At 39.4% G+C, this 20,854-nt stretch overlaps 2 protein-coding genes across 2 annotated transcripts in view; both read right to left on the bottom strand.

Annotated features, from left to right (window-relative positions):
• The window catches only part of lama1 (laminin, alpha 1), a 34,967-nt gene extending 30,140 nt beyond the window's left edge, over nt 1-4,827 (bottom strand). Inside the window, exons 1-9 of the mRNA XM_005747464.1 lie at nt 4,660-4,827; nt 2,686-2,856; nt 2,367-2,479; nt 1,422-1,473; nt 1,116-1,306; nt 830-1,009; nt 656-745; nt 394-511; nt 138-316 (exon numbers count right to left, since the gene is read on the bottom strand). Of these exons, the coding sequence (XP_005747521.1) occupies nt 138-316; nt 394-511; nt 656-745; nt 830-1,009; nt 1,116-1,306; nt 1,422-1,473; nt 2,367-2,479; nt 2,686-2,856; nt 4,660-4,714 (1,149 nt within the window). The 5' untranslated portion in view covers nt 4,715-4,827. The remainder of the gene's footprint in view (nt 1-137; nt 317-393; nt 512-655; nt 746-829; nt 1,010-1,115; nt 1,307-1,421; nt 1,474-2,366; nt 2,480-2,685; nt 2,857-4,659) is intronic.
• Nucleotides 4,828-8,616: 3,789 nt separating this feature from the next.
• The window catches only part of cubn (cubilin (intrinsic factor-cobalamin receptor)), a 76,209-nt gene continuing 63,971 nt past the window's right edge, over nt 8,617-20,854 (bottom strand). The window contains exons 53-65 of the mRNA XM_005747480.1: nt 20,412-20,568; nt 18,425-18,574; nt 16,821-17,006; nt 16,245-16,374; nt 15,660-15,877; nt 14,117-14,316; nt 13,704-13,866; nt 12,640-12,848; nt 11,359-11,503; nt 10,990-11,171; nt 10,403-10,568; nt 9,886-10,121; nt 8,617-8,724 (exon numbers count right to left, since the gene is read on the bottom strand). Of these exons, the coding sequence (XP_005747537.1) occupies nt 8,617-8,724; nt 9,886-10,121; nt 10,403-10,568; nt 10,990-11,171; nt 11,359-11,503; nt 12,640-12,848; nt 13,704-13,866; nt 14,117-14,316; nt 15,660-15,877; nt 16,245-16,374; nt 16,821-17,006; nt 18,425-18,574; nt 20,412-20,568 (2,250 nt within the window). The remainder of the gene's footprint in view (nt 8,725-9,885; nt 10,122-10,402; nt 10,569-10,989; nt 11,172-11,358; nt 11,504-12,639; nt 12,849-13,703; nt 13,867-14,116; nt 14,317-15,659; nt 15,878-16,244; nt 16,375-16,820; nt 17,007-18,424; nt 18,575-20,411; nt 20,569-20,854) is intronic.

Raw genomic sequence — 20,854 nt, 5'->3', positions numbered from 1 at the left:
ACAGATCATGCAGAGAGACATTCTGAGTCAGGATCTCCAGATATAGTTTTACTTGTGTCAATACTTTAGCAACTCTGTGGTATAAATTGCTGCATTATGTCAATAACCTTAGCCAGTTTGTAATATTGTGTCAGTACCTCAGCAGGTCTGAAGTATCCATCTTTGCAGGTCTCACAGTTGATGCCAGCTGTGTTTTGCTGACAGTTAAAACAAACTCCACCTCCCTGACGAACACCGTGAGTGTTTAAACTCAAAGAGAGTTCAGAGATGGTTTGATTGTAGTAACAGTCGTCTGCTTTATTGTGACAGTTACATTCTGAGAGACAAACAGAGACAGGTTAACAAATAGCACACAAAGAAATGGTACTCAGTGTGTTTAAGGGTGTTTCTTACTTTCACACGTGTTTCCATCGGAGATGGTCCCTGGTTGCCATGGCTGCTGATGGTAACCTGGGCAACATTCATTACAGCTTTCTCCACAAGTATTGTGCTCACATACACAATGAAGCTTCTGTACTCACACACACACACACACACACACACACACACACACACACACACACACACACACACACACACACACACACATATATTTCACCTGGTGAAACACTTTACATATGTTCCAATATACAGATGCTCGGGCGTTTGCCGTTACCTTGCTAACAGGGTCAAGTGGGCAGCTCTGAGCGTGTCCATAGCAGATACACATCCCACCCACAGAGATGTCTTTGATGGAATAATAATACTGAGAAACACGGTAACACAAAAGGTATCAGAAAGTACAAGTCAGTTTATTGGTCAAAGATCAACTTTTTGCAGCCTATCTCACCCTCCGAGTGACAATAGGGTCAATATCTCGAGGATCGCGAGCACTCAGGGTCATCAGGTCGGCATTCAGTGTTCGGATTCGCTGAAGTCTCAGTCTGATGTAACGCGCCGACGTAAAATTCAGCAGATCTGAGGTTAAATCATCGGCTCCAGGTCGGCCATTAATTAGGGAGGTATGGATCTGAGAGACAGAAAGAGGCACAAGGAAAGGAAGAAAGGTCAAAGATGGACAGACGCTAAACAGAAAGGGAGACAGATAACATGAGCATAGCAAGTGCAAGCCTCACCTCTCCATGCTCTAGTGGGTTTAATCTGGAATAATAAGATGTACAGATGACCTCTGTATCACTCTTATAGGTTGGTGGTCCCAGTCGTGGTGTGATGTTGTAGCGATATAAACACTCAGAGTCACTGATGGCATAAAATTGCCAGGGCTCAAAGGAAACTCCATCCAGAGACCGCTCAAGAATCCAATTACCTGAGAAACAGACAGATCAGAATAGCAAACATGGAACGATGTCTTAAATATTTACTCTGTGATTGTGTCTGAGGTACAAAGGCAGATAAACAGGCAGTACATGGGCCAGTCTCACCTGCTCGAGGAGAATTAGCAGCCTTGATAATGATGTACGCGATCTGAAAAACCTGGACAGCACAAAAGTTCAAAGTTACTCAAAGACTTTGAGTAAAGAACAGAGGATACTGGCACTGTTCATCTGGTTGATGTGTTCCTCTGTGCTTTTATTGTCCCCTCTGGTCATGAAAAGAAAAACAAAACTTTCATTTTTCACATTTTATTCATAAAGCACCATTTGACATCAACAGTCGCCTTTAGGTGCTTTATTTTACAAGGTGAATATTAGAATGAAAGAAAAACCCCTATAAGCATGCACTTGGTGACAGTAGGAAGGAAAAACTCCCTGTTCACAGGAAGAACCAGGCTCAGGGAGGGGCAGCCACCAGCCACAACCAGTTAGGAGTAAAGGGAAAGAGAAGATGATGCCATAAAGTAAATACAAAATGCAGCTGTTAAAGCCATATAAAGCTATCCAAAGCTCCCTCCCTCCAACACCTGTACGACTCGCCCTAATTGATGGAAGAACACATTTTGCTCTCTACCAGAAAAGGAACATGTCAAGTGTGCATGGCTGACACTGATGATGACGAGTCAACTGTTTGAGTAAAGAAAGGTCATAAATTGGTCTATAGTTGGTGAATTAAGCGATAGCTTTTTAAGTAATGCTTTAATTACTGACACCTTAAACCCCTTTGTATGGAGCTCGTTAATAATAATATTAATCATATTTAAAACTGAGGTATTAATTAATGGGGTCTCAACGGCACACTGATTGTTTAGAAGAATACATTATTGAAGTTAACTCGGAAAGATTGATTGGACAGAAGGAGTCTAAGTAAATATCAGTAGATATTAGAGTTGCTGTCCTTGAAATTTTTCCTCTAATGGTTGCATTTTTATATGTGATCATTCTTTATGTTTTAGTCTGTGTGGGTCTTACTTGTGTTTGTGTTTGTGTTACCTGTTTCAAATCCAGTGTGATGGTAATCCAGTGAAACTGTTGTCCATTCTTGATACTTGGACTTTGCCACCACCGATTGGTTCCATCAATAGCATTTGTGATTGGATGACGTTCTGCACACAGAGATGACTACTGTAGTAGTGCACTGGAATTTCATAGCTAAGTGCAAATGGTACTTTACTGATGCTGCAAAATGTTTAATTTGAAGGTAAAATGTGAATTCATTTGGATAATTTGAAGTGATCTGTGTGATTCTGGTTCTGGATTAAAGCAAACTGGATCTTTGATGTAAAGAAGAATCTGGAGTCTTGTCTCGTACCTCTGGACAGAACGGAGTTGGCATCACATTTGAGACAGTGTGGGTTCTTTATCCTCCGTCCTGGAACGTGCTCCACCAGCTTGCAGTAGACTTCAGGTTCTGGGTCTCCACATGTTGCATTACTGCTGATTACTGCATTACTGGCCAGATTCAATATGGCAGGAAACAGACCTGTAGTACAGTTACATTAGAATGATATAAGGGGAGACATTAGTGATCTGATGAGTGAATGAATAGATTAGTTCAGGTCTTTTTACAGGTATGCTCTCAGATGAGTCACTGTCTAAAACCTCGGTGTTACTCTTGTGAGATCATGACTTGTTTTTGTAATAAAAAGACAATTCTGAATGTTTACTCTATAACCTTTATTTTGAAACCTCCTCACATAAGAGCAGAATATTTGCATCTTTAGGTGAGCAGTCTCAATGGATACTCAGTGATTACATCTCCAGGCCTCAAAGCCTAAATATATTGGAGCCATAAACAAGTAAAGTCTCTCAGACACTACTGAAACCCATCTACCCCCACAGCCTACCACCTCACCAATCACACAGACACACACAGTCTATTGACTCAGCTGCAGTTTCCCACTGAGATTCTCACTGTGTTGGTTAAAAATCTGAATTTAAGAACCATGGGACTCTGAAACAGTGTGCATAGGTTTTTAGTATTGAACAAAACAAACACATGAACCAACATGTGTTTGTTTTTTGAAAATCAATCTGGGTCAGAGGTCAAAGGTTGATCTGTTTCTTTTCTGACTGACTCATTCTTCAATATCTTTTAGTATACACACACACACACACACACACACACATATATATATATATATATACATATATATATATAAGCATTTTTTTAATTGAGAATGTTCACATAGGTAGCGAGGAATACAGATGTTATATCCTCAGGGTTCAAATACGTGGAACCAAAGTCTGATTGGAGCAAATTATTTAAGGCGAGAGAGAATCGAACAACAGTGGAGGGGTTAATAAAATATGCGATCTATATGAGTCCACTGTGTGTGATGCTTTGTCACTATTATTATGCTATAATGCTGGTGCTGCTGGTACCTTGCAGTGAAATGTTGTTCTGTACTTAGTTTATATATTTTACATACAAAACATTACATCTGACTGTTTGTGTGTTGGGATGTGTTAAGTCAGCCATTTTAGGTTCAGGATGACCTGTCACCCTTCCCCCAACACACACACACACGCACGCACACACACACACACACACACACACACACACACACACACACACACACACACACACACACACACACACTGTTCCACTGATTCATTCATGAGCCAGTGATAAGAGAAGTAAAAGTGCATGCCTGAACAGATTCGGGGTGATGAATATGATGATAAAGATAACATCACAGGTGCTCAAGCTTTAATCCAGATCAGATTTCCAGATATTTGACCTCTGATGGAAAAGTGGAGCTTAATCCCAAAGTTATTTGTCTCGAGTCTGCTGACTGAAACTTTTACAGAAAGAGGTCAGGGTGCATAAATGTTCCTTAAATCAGAACAAACTGACCCTGACCGAAGACAAAACAAAGATAACAGTAGCATGTTCACTACATTACACTATTCAAAATACCCACAGCGATGAAGACTCAAGGACTCAAAGATGCACATGTGATTTGTTATAACAGTAACACACACACAGCTGAAAGGGAAACATACTTTAAACTATAGCAGAATACTACCGTCAAACTACTTTGGGAAACAAGAATAAAAGTACATTCTGCTTAAATCATCGACATTAGAGCCAGCTCTAATCCCACTGATCAGGCTGCAGAGCTGCGATGGGTTCAACAGTGCTTAAACAGATGTGTAACCCTGAAAATAAAAACTCTTTCAGTGTTCCTCTCTGAGATTTTTTGAATCTGTGAAGTTACTTGAGAATAAGAATTCAAAGCAGCTGTTAGAATTCAGCAAACTTTTTAAAAAGGTGTCTCACCTCTCTGCTGAGCGGCGGCTTGCCCCATCAACAACAAAAGCAGCAGCACTTTCATCCTCACACCCTTGAGTCAAATCTGAGTGTCGCTGTTATTTCGCGAGTGTTTGCTCCATGCAGCAGAACTAGAATTAGCTGGTAGAATCAATGTGGCTCATAGGAATGCTTGCTGCAGAGTGCCTGAACACCACAGTGACTCCAACTCACACTACCCCTCCCCCTAACCCCTTTCTCATTCATTCAGCCCAAAAGGGCTTGTATGGGGTGGGGGGGATGTACCATTTGATCTTTGGGGGAGGGTGGTAAGGGCCTTTTTTTGTACACTTTTTTAAGCATTAATGTAAACAATAAAGGAGAAACTGTAAACACTCTTTGCTTCATTTATTTTGTATTTAATTTTGGCAGTTGTTTACAAGATGTTGTGTTTACTGGGTCCTGCAGGATTTCATTTCCGTTACATAAATTAAACAGAATCAAAGCAACAAAGCTTCTTCAAAAAATCACTGATGTGAGATGAAAATCATGCAGTTTAGTATCAATGTGCACTTAGTTTATGAGACTGTAAAAGGGCAGCTACAATAATAGCACATTGGCCAACTATGTAAGTTAACACACTTAACAAAGTCATAGCCCTACCATTAAGACACAGAGAATCTGACAGACTATAAATGAGAATGTTTTAATAAATTAAAAGACCATTTTTTTCTCAGGTGCAGCCTTGGTGGTGTTTAATAGTTTGAAGCATATTAAAGTTGATACAACAATAAAATAAAAAGTTTGACGATAAAGTTGTTTCTAAGAATTCCTATCTGTCACTGATCATCTGGGAAATGCAACGATGATGCTACTGGAAAACTTTAGGCCCTCTGGACACAGAGGTCCAAGGAATGCTGCCGCTATATTCTAGGGAACTGATTGGTCAGTAGACAGTGATTTCAAACCTGCTGATCTTTAGTCTAACCCGCTCTGGAGCAGATAAGGTTTGCAGCATAAATTATACCCTAATAAGACGTGAACCCCAGGTTAACCCTGAAGTTACCAAGATAAGACAAAAAGCTGCTTCAGCCCTCAGGTCATTTGCACCTATCAGTGACTGCCACTGAATCTGTAGGTCCAAGAGCTCTGGATTAAAAGCAAAACATGAGAAGAATTATTACAGTGTAAAGAGCAGAGGAGAAGAATGAGTTTTACGTTTCCTAGTTTAAACTGAAAGGAGGAAAAGGTTAAATTGCCTTAAAACAGCAGCCTGTTCCTTTAACTGCCCCCCTTCGCTGCAGAAGCTCTAAAGCATTGTCTTCATTGCTAGACAGGCAGACTGTACCATCTATCAGGGGGTACAACTATATCATTCAGGCTTTTGTTTCACCAGTTTAATTGCTTTTCACTTCTGTAATTTTGAGAATGTTACAGGTGAGCAAAACACACATATATTTCCCATTTATACCATTTGTGTTTTTACTATTTATATTTCCTCTACAATTTCTGTTTCACACACAACCATCATCTGGTTTTTACTTTTTTGGTGCCTGCCGATAATACTTAGGTAATATATAATAATAGTAGGTATTTATCTTTCACAACAGTTCTCAAGCTTCGTTTTTTTAATGGTTTATTTGTATAAAATTTTGCTGGCCTTTGACTCTGCTGATGAATGTGTTAGGACCACTGAAATGGGACTGCCGACAACAGGCCCAACCATAACCCCAAGTCTATGAAGTTTGGGAAATAACTTGAGATGCAGCAGTTCTGATTTTCACGAACTATAACCCATTATCATTAAAATGTAAATTAATTCATTAAAAACAATTTCAAAGTGAAACATTTCACTTTATCTTTAGTATATGTAAATATATGTAAAAAGGTTTTTCACAGTAGTATGATTTTTGAGGTGTTTTCGTGTTTATCAATCTTTGAATGAGCTTTAACAGAGTTGTCACTGTGTAACATATGATTAACTCTAAAATGATGAGTCTGTGATAGCTCAGATGTCTGGATGTCTGCTCTCGTCTGAGTCATGACACTGCCCTTAGGTAGTGAGTGTTGCATCAGTCGCGGCTCAGCATGGGGCAGATTATAACGTGATTCGTGTAGACTTTGGAAAGTGCTAGAAGGCAATTAAAATTTGTGAATAAAAAGACAGAGCTAGTAGTAAAGATATGCATTGATTTACATTAGTTTTTATATAACAGTGAAGTGGATGCCGTTAAAACTATGTATTATAGGATTAATGTTAACCTGCCTTCTTGACATCTTTTAACCTTGTAACTAAAAAAGAAAAAAACAATCCAGTTCTTCCACTGCCTAACAAAACAAAATTGACCACTTTAAAGCAAACTGACAGTTTCATGGTTTTTGTGCTGCATCTTGTATGCTCGCTGCATGAACAACTTTACCCTTCTGTGCTCCTTCCTGACCTAAGAAAAAAAGGGCCTAGTAATAGTACCATTGTTCCTTTACTAAAACTAGCAACAAACTACTTCATCTTGCTAAACATACAGTTTGCTAATTATTTGATCCCGTGCTGAATTTTTAAGTTTGGTCACTTACAAAAACAAAACAAAAGCCTCTAGTTTTGTGGTAGTTTCATTTTAATGGAGAGAGACGACACACATTACATAAAAGTTATAAATCAATTTGCGTGTCATTAAGTATAACTATTCGATCCCCTGCAGTCCAGCCAGAATTCTGGCTCCAACAGATTGGTTGTGTGCCCATCAGGCACTTACATTATAATCAATCAGTTGCAGACACTCCTGATCTCAACTCGTTATGTGTAGAAAGCATCTATCCATAGAAACAATTTGTTCCATTCCAACCTCTTCTGGTCATGAGCGACAAGACTGGGGACCTGCACAAAGCTGTAAAAGCTACCAGACATTCAACAAGAAGCTTGGTGAGAAAGTGACCACTGTTAGTACGATTATTCAGAAATAAAAGAAATGTAGAATGACCATTTGTGTCACGGTCCTGCGTTGGTGACCAAGTGTTGATTTCATCATGGTTCATCACTGTTACTTTTAGCTCCCTAAGTTTTCTAGTATTCCTTGAATTCTAGTTCTTGGGTCGTGTTCCTGTGCCCCTCATGTTTAGTGTAGGTTTAGTTCTGCCTTCATGTTTATTTTCTTGTTCCCCAGTCAGTTATGTCTCATGTCACTCCTGTCCTCTGTGCCTGCCATGTGTTTCCTGTTTTACTTTGATAGTCCCTGTCCTGTGTTCAGTGTTTTGAGTTTTAGTCCCAGCTGTGTTTCCCCATCCTCTTGTTATGCTGTGTATTTTAGCCCTCAGTATTTAGTAGTTTAGTTTGAATTACTAGCTCCTCGCTTTCAGGTTTTGTTTTCTGTATGAAGAACCATTTACAGTCAAAATAAAGCTGCCTTCTTTAGTTCACTCCTTCATTGTCCATGAGTCTTGCTTTTGGGTCCTACATCCTGCCGGCCACACAGCAAACCATGACAATTTGTCTGGAGATCTGTGCAAGACCTTGCTTCACAGGGTAATGATGATCATGAGATCAGCCCAAAACTGTGCCATTATGGACTGAAATGTTGACGTGCTTGCAAGATCCCTCTTCATAAAGGGGCACATGCACAGGCCTGTCTTAAGTTTTCCAATAAACATCTAGACAAACATCTTTATCACTGCTAAAATATGAGAACCAATAAAACAAATATAATAGGCAAAGCTGTCATTATTAATGTTTAAAGCATGTTGATTTGATTGACACCTTTATTTGTCACCATGTCAAAAAATAAGTGTGGTTTGTGACATCTAACTCATCAGCAGTTGAGTGAGGTTGATGCAGCAGCATTCTGCTTTACAAGCAGCACCTGATATAAAAATGACTGAGCACACTGTTGCATTTCTTGAATTATATATTTATTATAACACGGCATTATAACATAGCTTTAGTAATGGTGTGTGTGTGAGGGAGAGAGACAGAGATGAAGAAAGAGCATCCTCTCAGCTGGTCCAGGTGAGTCTGAATCCTGAAGGTAGGGTGGAGTACTGGCCTTGGAAAACAACATAGACTTGGTGGGCAGTGGCTGTGAATGGAGCAATGTTGGTTTCCTGAACAAACAACACAGAAATAGGAGAAACTTACATTTTTATACTGAAACTATCAACAGTGACTCACTCTAAATAGCTAAGAAACAGGAAAAAAACAACACATTACCAATCATAGTTACCAAAGTACAATGTCTGTGCTTTATTCTGACTAAGAATTCAAAGAAAACATTATATCTATATGGAAATGAACACAATACAACTCTAAATACTGAAGAAAAAATTCAAATTATATATTATTTTTGCATGACACCATAATCTATTGCAAAGTGAATAGGTAAATAAGTACACTAGTTACCTTATACTGCACACTCAATCTGAACTTTTTGTTATTGTAATTTTATAAACAGTACACCTGCACAATGACTGTAACTAGCAAAACCACCTAAATATGAGACATTAGCTCCGTTTTGTGATTGTTAATATTCAAACTGTCAGAGTTAAAGAGGGAACGGCTGCAATCACAGCATTTTTTTTCAGTTGGTGAAAGATGGACTTTCAAAACGTGTTACTTTGGTGCCACATGTTTTGGGGTTTGAAAGTCGCAGAGACACAGTGTTTTGAAAATATGTATCTTATTTGTTTGACACTGTTATCCTGGTGCTTGCTGTTTTTTGGAATTTTGATAAATTTGTGATCTGGACAATATTAGCCATAATAAAGACTTGTCTTGTGTCAACTACAAGTCTCAGTCTGGGTCCTATCTCTCTGCATTTCATGACAGAATGATACAACCACATGATGGACCCAGTAAGTGGAGTGTTCAGTTATGAGGACTTTTTTACCCCAAGTAATCAATTTATAGCTTTTTCTGTTACAGATGTAGTAAAACTACATTACCATTGAAAAATCTATGCTTAATAGTTTATTTCTACATTGTTAATACCCTGACCAGACTCACCTAACCTATTTTGTGAACCCCCTATAATGCTCTTTAAATAATAGCATTATTATACCACACAGGTCCATAACAAAGACAACACCGGACACTAGATGTCAGAGGTTTGAATAGGACGGGTTTGACTTGTCTCTTTCTACTGAGCTTTTGATCACTAGTACCTAATCTGGAACGCTAAGTCCGTAAAATCTTTCTGACATATGCAATGCAGTAAAATGTATAAAAACCGTATTATGTCAGGATTACAATAATGCTCTTTAACATACCACACCACAGTAAGGTCCAACAAACTGTGAAGAGGTATCTGGGCCATCGTACAACTTCAAGAAGTTGTTCTGACAATCTCCAGGATCATCAATACTGATCTGGTTAAAGGTAATGGTCACAACACGGCCTCTTGGTGCCATGATGCTCCATTCACAATGGGTGTTATTGGGATAGGTTCCAGGGTAGTTTGGACTTGCGAATGAGCCTTGGTCTCCAAATAGAGTGCCACCACAACCTAGTTAAAAAAAAGACAGGATGAACAGAGTGAACAATCTGCATTCCTTCATTACAAAAACTGCTACTACTAAAAATATCTTATAGTTCCTAAATAGAGCAGGATTTAAAATTCTAAATACATGTTGACTTAAAAGCTTAAAGGAGGGATGTCAAATGTATAAAAGAGTAAAAGTAATAGTAAAAAATCCTGTTTAGTTGGTCATGCCAACAAGAAAAAAAATGACTTGATATTTTATGGGAACTGGTTAAAAATGATATTTTATTCAGTTCAGTTCAGACCTTGAGGGGAGGATGTCCATGTGGCATCAAAGCCATCACGAGAATACGAAAAGTCACTTTTGAAGCGTAGGTAGAGTTGGTTGGATTGTGGGAAGACAGGGCTTGGCAGAGTGCTTCCACAGAACTTGCCAATCAGTGGTGAGTCTGCTGTACTGCCGTTACGGATCTGAGAGGTGAAAATCATGGAAACGAGGATAAAACATATCACACACAGAATACGGTATCCAACCAACATTTACACTGAATCTGACACTTCTATAATATATGAAGGAATGAACAGCATGTTAGAATAGAATAGAATAGAATAGAATAGAATAGAATAGAAACTGTGCACCTCACACCCCCTTTCTTCTCCTTCTCCTCTTGCACTGAGTAGGAGATGCTCTGTATCTCATTTTACATCTGATAGTGACAATAAAGACATTCTTTTCTATTCTATTCTGTTCTATTGTATTCTAAATGGCACATGCAAGCATACACACACACACACACACACACACACACACACACACACACACACACACACACACACACACACACACACACACACAGTGTCTGTGTCTCTGCATTAACATTGCTTGGTTTACCTCCAAATAGTCAAACTGACAGTTGCTATGGCTTTCCACATCAAAATTGTTAAAAAAGAAAGAGATGTAGTTGTTCTGTGGTGCCTTTAGGATGATGGTGCAATCCATGTTGTTGGGATATATGTCAGGCCAGCCTGGACTCTTCAGGTAGCCATATTCCTGCTCATATGTTCGGCTACAGCCTGAAAAACACAGAAACTATAGTTAGAGCACTTATCAGAAACCAGATACAATTTACAATATTCACCACTTCAATAAGTATGGATGATGCAGACAAGCAAGCACACTTTTTAAAGTCATTTGAATTTTATTAATAATAAAAAGGCATGATTTGAATAGGGTATTTTGGGTCTATTTCTCCTTCCTTACTGGCAATTTGAAAAGTGAAGCTGAGGCCATTTCCTGTCACAAAGGTGTCGGATTTGAACTGCACATGCATTGTTCTGCCATAACTGTAAAAGTCTGGTAGATGGCCATCTGATGGACAGAGCTTATGAGACTGCCCATAGTCTCCCTGAAAAACACAAGAATCTTATTAATTTCAATTCAATTCAATTTTATTTATATAGCGCCAAATCACAACATAAGTCGCCTCAAGGCGCTTCATAGATACAGAGAAAAAAACCCAAATCATATGACCCCCTATGAGCAAGCACTTTGGCAACAGTGGGAAGGAAAAACTCCCTTTTAACAGGAAGAAACCTCCGGCAGAACCAGGCTCAGGGAGGGGCGGCCATCTGCTGCGACCGGTTGGGGTGAGAGAAGGAAGACAGGATAAAAGACATGCTGTGGAAGAGAGACAGAGGTTAATAACAGATATGATTTAATGCAGAGAGGTCTGTTAATACATAGTGAGTGAGAAAGGTGACTGGAAAGGAAAAACTCAATGCATCATATTAGAATGATACTAACGCCATACGTCTACGTATTGGTACCGTAAGGCGGTTTCATACTGAACATGATCAAAGACACTCTGATGAAACCTTTTAGTTTTGGTTAATATATAAATGTCATGACAAAAAGTTCACACATTTCCCAAAATACATCAAAAGCTTAAAAGGGAGAGTTTTATGAATGTGTTACTATTGAGTCATTTTGGGTTGTTACACTGTATCCCAATCTGTACTTGCACTGAGGTTTAGGGATGTACAAACAATTTTATAAATAGTATTTCAATTATTAATTTCCACACGATCGATGCCTCTCTGCATTTGACTTTTGGCAGACAAAAACTATGATGATAAAATGTGGTCACAATTCCTCTTTTCTCAGACTGGCTTCCTGACTACTCAGTGCTTTGCAGCCTGGTCTGTGATTCTGTTCAGGTGGCACCAACAAGTCCTACATGATAGACATAGCAATGACATAGCAATAGCATAGCATACCAATAGAAATAGTTTTGATAATGTGTGATGTCAGAGCCACCTTCTTATTAGTGCACCTCCTTTTCACTGCATATTCAGTTTTACAAGAGTTCATCTAATGCACGTGACATTTAATAATTTCAAATTTTAAATAGGGAAAAACAATTGGAGTAACTTCATCTTAAAGTTCTACAAAATGATAAGAGTGATAGTTGCTTAGGAGGTCCAGTCACCACCTTAGTATTAACGACACAGCACGTGTTGGTCTAGGTCTGTCTGTACTCACCATAGGCCAGTCTTTCAACTCTAGATAGTTTGCAGAGCAGCTCTGGTCAGGCTGGAGGACGAAGGTCTGGATGGACATTTTGATGGTTTCTAGGGCTGGAGCATCCAGGATCCACCGACAGGAGGTGTAAGGAGGATATTCATTAGGGAAAAAGGGTGACGTCACGGTCTGGACAACAGAGGTGGCATTCAGTGTCCCTCCACAAATTACTGAGGAAAGACAGACACAATTAGAAACAAAAACCCTCCAAAAATAGCCAGACTTATTCTGTAACAGTAGAAGAGCCGTTCTCTAAAACATACCATATAGTCTGGGGTTTGTTTTTTTTTGTGAACAAAGAGCGACAATAGCACCGTGCAGATGGTAGTAGTCTAAAGGAAGAGGCAAGTGGATGCCTCACATCACTCACAATGTTAATTGCCTTGCTCCACACACAGTGCTAATGCAAATCCCAACAACTTCCTGGCTATTGTTACTGCCTTTCTAATTGGTGTGTTCTGTGCCACAGAAGTCTTTCCAAAGCAACAAATAATACAGAAGCCAACACATTTTCAATAAATGTACAATGTGTAGCATTTTAGAATCCATCTTGAAAAGTAAAAGTTACAAAAAACTAAAAAAATATTATTTGTTGTGTTTTGCTGCCCAAGAATTAGTTTTTCACTTGAAGATGATGAAAAAATATGTATTTTTTCACATAATGATCAAAACATTTCATGACCAGCGATGTGAGTTCAACTGGGCTGAAGTCTTTTGGCCTGAAGATCTAGCTGACATTGCTTGCCAGATATTTTATGAAAATCTAAAAACCAACACAATCGTACGCTCATGTCTTCAACCCAGCTGTGTCGGTGGCATAACAAAATGTAACAAATCACATTTTTGTAACCTCGAATCCATGTATAGCTGCATGTATGTAAGGACCTGAGAGCCGCATCCATTGAAGATTGTGATGGATAAAATAAAAAAGAGGGCAGATGGATTTTGTACGTAAAATATTGTCTCATGTCTCTTCATGTGAAAATATGACTTTGAATGCAATGCAGTATCAAAATGTTTCTTACATGGTACTTCTCTGTAGGTAGCATTGAAGCCTCGCCTCTGCACCGAGCCATCAGTGACAAAGTGAACAGTCAAAAAGTTTCCACTTGATATGAAGGAAGCAGGGACAGAAGTTCCACAGAATGTCCCAACCAAAGGGAAGTTCATGTTGTCACCATCATAAACCTGAGAGAGATACAGATACAAATATTAATACAAGCTTGGCGGAAATACCAGATAATAGCAAGTTCATTTGGTCATAGTATTAGGGTCAGTGTATCTGGCCAGGATACAGTGGAGTCAATTGATCCACTTGTGGCCAGATGTACTAACACACTGTGCCAGTGTAAACTGGGTTTTAGTATAAAAATAGTACTGTTGAAATTTGAACTTGAAAATTTTCAATGAATTAAATATCTGCCCTCCGTATACTTACTCTGACATAGTCATAGCGGCAGGTAGTGGAAGTCTCAAGTTCAAAGGAGTCAAAGGTCAGATTGACTGCCTTGTTGACAGGCATCTCAATGGTCCATAGGCAGTTCATCCGTGGTTCATAGACACCATCTAGATTTGGATCTGGTGAACCAAACATGCCCATGGGCATGGAAAGGTATCCACCACATCCCTGTGCTGGACCTGCAAGTGATTTAAGCATGTCCACTTGTTTATTCTGGATAAAACAGCAACAATAGAACTTGTCCAATGTCTGGAAAGTTCAAACTAGTAATGTAAAAATAGATAATACTGCCTAGATAGTACTTGTAACAGTTGCTGCTGGGTACCCAGTCAGAATTCAAGACAGACTAGTGTTATTGTTTTAGTCATCACCAGCAAACTGCATACAGTAATTGTACCTTAAATCAATTCCTACAAAGAGTGGACACATGCCCAGAAAGCACAAAAAACACCAACAACACACAATGCAAATCAAGAAAATGCTCAAGTTTACAAGCACATAAAATCTAAACATTCACTGTCCCTTTTCACTCAGTTGCACGGAAGTCAAATATTCAGTCTTTAAGAGAAGGTTGTTTACAAAAATTGTCAGTGTATGAGAATGAAGAGTCATTATCAGCCAGTTTTCATTTAAATTTACTCACTGATCACGTACAGTACTTCAAGGGGATCTTTGGAATCTAGCCTGGACTTCTTTTAGGTGTTACCTCACATTTCAAGCAGGGTGAACAGCTGAGCTGATGATCTGTGGGTTTCTGGGTATGTTGTGTGGTGGGTGAAAGTCTGGCTCTTAGTGAGTGAATCCTCTTCCCCTTTACATTGTATTTGACTGTCACCATTCTTTGACCCAAGGTGGGTTTGGTCCATGGATGGATACAACTGATGTCACATTTTGGCTCCATGATCTAAAGCCTTAGGAAAACTGAGACTAGGCTTCCCTTTTCCCTGCCTTCAGCTGTGGAAAATCCACTGCAGCCTCAGATTTGTTTTTATTTGACAGGTGTGACCTAATGTAGCGCCAAAATCAAATGCTTGGTGGATGAATCCCTAGCTTCTCCAGACTAGGGTTAATGTCCTCTGTTGGGCAAGAGACTGAACCCTCACGTGGCCCTGATGCATCCATCGTGAATACGTATGTGAATGTTAGGGAAAGCTTAGCATACAGTGTTGTATGAATCTGTGTGTGACTGAGTGAATGAGACTTGTAGCAGGAAGCACTTTGATTGCTCAACCCGAGTACAAGGGTACTATATAGTAAGTACCAGTCCTTTTACCATCTTGAAGTGCAGTCTTGTACCCAAAGTTGGGGTTCCTATCAGCTCCAGCCATTTTTCCCCTTACTTCACTTTTTAAATGAGTCTTTCTATCCACACACTCAGCTGAACAATTTTTCTGAATAAGCTCTAGAGACTGAATGTCCCAGGAGATCATCAGTTGTGTGGTGCAAGTACATAGTTTTATGAATAAGTGGCGTTCACTTGTTCTTAAAATTAAAAGAAAAATACACAGTCATTACCACCTACCGAGCGTTTCACTGTAAGTAGCTCTCCAACCAATCCCATTCACTGTGTTATCTGTGCTGAAGACAATGAATAGCTGATTTGTGGAGGAACGGAGATTGGGTGGGAGCACTGTGCCACAGAATTTCCCCAGCAAGGGTGACAGAGTGTCCGGTCCGTCATAAACTGCCACAGAGTCAAACTGACAGGAAGAAGATGCCTCCAGATGAAAGGTGTTAAACCTGTGGAAAAGAAACATTTCTTAAAGCCCAGAGTACAAGAGCACCAGTTTGTCCGGTTATCAGATGAAACCAGTCCTATGTATCCAAGGCTTTGCTTGTTCCCATTGTTGTGTGAAGGAGGTTCCACAGAAATATGTGGGAAAAATGTTTAGAGTTGTTCTAGTTTTAAGACAATGCACTGATGTCATGTAATTTTTTAAGTAATCTTTTTAAAAAGTCAAAGCTAACTGAAAAACAACACTGCATTCAAGTTTTTCAAGATTTGGTTCTGTTTATAAAACAATAAAATTATTTGTGAACAATATCAGGTCATTTGTGAAGTACTGCAGTCAGGTTAGAGCAGCCAGTGAAGTCAGTGTAGTCTTACTTAAGATCTACTACTCTGTTTGCTTGGACCCATATGTGGTAGGTACAGTTGATGTTGTGGTGATAGTTGGTCATGGACAGCCCCGGACTGCTCACTGTACCCGCGGTGCTGTTAAAGAAACCACCACATGCTGTACATGCACACAAACACAAACACACACAATCACAACTTTAGATGTATGCATCTACTCCTCGCACCACACCCTTTATAATAAATATACCTAATGCCAAATATAATGAAAATACAATAAAGAAACTAACCAAAATAAAATCTGTCATTTAGTTTTTTCCCTTAAAACATTATATTGACATTGATTAATATGTATTTTACAAATTATCCTCCTTAGAGTAAAGAAGATCAATGCCAAAAAAGAAAAGTAGAAGGGATTGAAAAAGTTTGACATAGTAACTTAATGGAAAAGTGGTTCATTACATAATTATAATAATTTTAATAAAAAATACTGGACTTTATTCCAGTTTATAAAATGTTCTTTGCCTTCCCATTCTTTGATTTTGATTCAAACAAATGGTGATGGCTCATTAGGGTATAACAATAATTTGACTTTGAATTGCTTACGAATAGCTCTGTATTCTGCCATGAAGCCAGTGTCTGTAATCACGGAGTCAGAGTAGAAATGGAGCAACATGGGGCCAAAGGTGGAGAAGCTCCCTGGGATGGTGGTACCACACAAAGTAGCAATAGGAATGCCACTGGTAGCAAGACTGTAGATCTTCAGGCCATCGTACAGACAGGTAGAATGTGCTAGACAACAGAGAGAGGTGGGAAATATTCAACAAACTACTGAATCTTATTAGATATTTTGGATGCAAATGTGTTAATTGTAACTAGGGATGGGTTTCGGTATCGGTTCTGACATAAACCGTAGTAACCAGACCGAAAAGCAGCGCACATTTCGGTGCTTTATTTCCTCCTGAGATGTGATACACTTTGGATTCTAGCCATTTTATGTTTCCAAGGATAGTAGGCGGGCCCAGGTACGTACGTTCTTTTAGAGCAGAGCTACAGATTAAAAATGCCCAAGGCGAAGCGGTCAAAAGGCTGGCTGTACTTCACAGCAAAAGATGCTGTTGCATCCTGCAACAAGTGCTTTAAGGTGATACTGTGCAAAGGAGGTAACACCTCGAATCTGATGAAACACATGGCGATGCATAGCGTCTTTTTTAAAAGCCCAGAAATGCGCCGTATTTGATAGCTTGCTGCAAGACCACATCTACTGCGGGTGTGGTGCCTGTTATCGGACCCGGCGTTATCAACATCCCCCAAGAACCCGAAGAGGAGAGTCCTGGCCCCTAGCCCTGCCAGTGTAGCAGAAATGGTGATGATGCAGCAGCAGCCGTTCTTCTCTGCGTGAATAGCTTAATGTTGTTCGTGTGTAATTTACGTTAAGTAGGCTAACCACGTTATTAAATCAATAACAAGAACAAAACAAAACAAAAAAACCTCACAACAAAACAGCTAAACATGAGAGGTTTTTGGACAAAGTTTGTGTTCTCCATTCTTTAAGCACTGGTTCGAGCACCTTTTAAGCACCGGCACCATTTCAAAAGTACTGGTTTGGCACTGGTATCGGATAAAACCTAAACGATACCCATCCCTACTCTTGGCTGGAAGCAGTGCTTAAACAATGGAAAAAACACAAACTTTGTCCAAAACCTCTCATGTTTAGCTGTTTTCCACTTTTTCTTTGGTCATTTTAGCCTTTTTGGCCAGGGTGAAGGGAGTATCTGCCATCAAACAAGAAGACAGCCGCATGTAGCTATGATGATGTTTGCTAGTTCACCTTACATGCATTAATATAATAACGTGGTTAGCCAACGTAAATTACACACGAACAACATTAAGCTACTCACGCAGAGAAGAACGGCTGCTGCTGCATCATCATCCTCATCATTTCTGCTACACTGGCAGGGCTAGGGGCCAGGACTCTCCTCTTCGGGTTCTTGGGGGATGTTGCTAACTCCGGGTCCGATAACAGGCACCACACCCGTAGTAGGTAGTCGGCTTTAAAAAAAAACCGCTATGCGTCGCCAGGTGTTTCATCAGATTCGAGGTGTTACCTCCTTTGCACAGTATCACCTTAAAGCACTTGTTGCAGGCTGCTGAGTTTGCCATAACGGCACCGGATACCGGCGGTAGATATCCCTAATTGTAACACTCACCTTCAACTTGAAATGTCTGAAAGGTGAGGATGACCACAGTCTTTTCTCCAGCATCTATGGTGTAGTTGCAGTTGGCTCTGGATGGGTAGTCTGCTGGATAATTTGGTGAAACCACACGGCCGCTGTCAGCTGTAAAGTTTGCACCGCATCCTAATGAAAAGAGCACAACAGACTTTCTTTGCATGCTGATAGAATGACCATGTCACTGCAAAAAAGATCTGCCGACCAACAAGTTAAAAAAGTAACTTTTAAAAACGGAAAAAAATAGCTTTTTATCCCTAATATGACATATTGGGGGAAAAAGAGTGGCCTCCAGAAGACGTTTTTAAAGGACTACAACCAGACCAACCAGTCTGAGAGATTGGGGTAAAAGATGACCAAGTACCCGATAGTAACTGTAAGTGTCTCTGAGCTTCTGCTTTTCTTGTGGAGAGAGAAGAACCTTCCAAAAAGACAACAGTTTGCACTCCTCCAATCAGGCCTTTATGGTAGAGTGGCAAGGTGGAAACCACTTCTCAGTAAAAGGCACATGAAGGACTCTCAGACCATGAGAAGCTCCCTGGGGCAATGAAACAAAGACTCAAGTGTTTGGCCTGAATGTCAAACATCATGTCTGAAGGTAACCAAGAACGCTGCATCATCTGGCCAAAACCATCCCCGAATGGTGGTGGCAGAGTCATACCATGGGATGTTTTTCAGAAGCAAGAAACAAGAGAGAAAGATGAATGAAACAAAGTACAAAGAAATGGTGAATGGTGTGGTAAGCCCCTAGCATCATACTCAAAAAGAACTTGAAGCGGTAAATAAAGGAAAAGGAGCTTTAGCAAAGTATTTTGCAAAGGCTGTGAACATGTACATGTTATATTTTTGTTTTGTTGTTGTTGTTTTTTTGTTATTAGATGGACAATTTTGAAGTGAAAAAATAAATTTATTTTGGAATGTTTGAATAAGGCTATAACATGACACAATTGTTCCTCGTTGTCTTATGTTCAAGAAGCTGTGAATGCTGTAACACTGAGTTAAATACAAAAACTGTTTACAGTCTGCAAAACTGTAGAATCTGAGTATGAGAATCAAGTTTCTCAGATGTTCATGCAACTCCTACCACTTTCTTGTAAGACAACAATGAATGGCAGCTACTTGTCAGAGGAACAGACCTTGAAGAAACTACAGGGAGAATGAATGCAACCCAATAGAGCAAAATACTTTTACTTTGGAAAGTACTCTGAGACTGTGGCTTCAGGACAAGTCTCCGACTTCTTCTGACCAACTAACTCCCACAAAGTATGTGCATAGAGTGCAAAACATAATAACAAACATAAAACAATAGATGTGTGTAAAGCTTCTTGAGCAGTCATCCCCAAAGTCAAGAGTGGGAATGGCTGCTTAGAAAAAACAAAACAAAGCAGAAAATGCCATGTGACTTATACTCTAATCAGAATACAAGCGAGAGTGAAGTACTTCTTTGAAAATGTCTAATACTACCCCTTCATATGCAAAGTGTTAAGGCCAATGTGTGTCCCAGCTGCACTAGGACACACATTTCAATACAAGAACAGTCAAAGTAATAAGTAATATCACAAACTAACCACCTCCTATCACCTGTTTTAATTCACTTTTTATATAAATAAATAAGTCTAAATAAATATGTGACTGTACATATTTCTGAATAACTTCAAACTGAATTTCTGTTATTACTGTAGCCCACCTGCAGCACCTTTGTGGTCCACCAGCTCACATTTGGGTCACTGTTCTAAAGGCTTAACTGAGAATCTGCAACAGCTTCCAAATGGGCAAACATGGAATTACTGGGTCTTCCCAGAGATAAAATGGCATTTACATAGCAATAGTAACATTTCTCTACCTTCATATTAGAAAAGATTAATTCTAAACTTATTTAGAAGAGGAAAATTCACCAAAGTGTGTGATATAATAGCCATTACAGCAAAGCTTTAACATGAAATTGTACTGGCTGTCTGGTTCTTACTGGTGTTGAAGGAGGCTGAGAAACCTTTGCCAGGGGCTCCAGTGGACTGGAATCGGCTCGTGATGATGTTATTTGGAGCAACTATGGACCCTGGAGCCACAGAGCCACAGCCTGTAGACAGCAGAGCCTCACTAATTTGACTGTGACCTGACCACACCTGCAGAAACATGCACAGTTTTAATCAGGTCCTGTTATGATACCATTCTGCAGCCAATTTTATTTGAAAACAAAAAGGTTATTGGGGAAAAAAATCAAAGCTAATGTTCTAATTTCTGCAGTCAAAGGTCAGAAAGCAAATATACTTGATTAAAAAAGAAAGAGAAAGAAGCTAAAAAATGTTTTGTTTTGTTTTTTAAAACATACTACTAATTTGACTTACAAAATAATGTTGGGTCTACACATAACTGCAGATACAGCCTATTTTCATTAAATGACTGTATTCC

Source organism: Pundamilia nyererei, unplaced genomic scaffold (assembly GCF_000239375.1).
Source record: "Pundamilia nyererei isolate P.nyererei 1_Seehausen unplaced genomic scaffold, PunNye1.0 scaffold00198, whole genome shotgun sequence".
NCBI classification, from domain to species: domain Eukaryota; kingdom Metazoa; phylum Chordata; class Actinopteri; order Cichliformes; family Cichlidae; genus Pundamilia; species Pundamilia nyererei.
The sequence above is the reverse complement of the archived record's forward strand: the minus strand, read 5'-3'. Positions and strand labels throughout refer to the sequence as shown.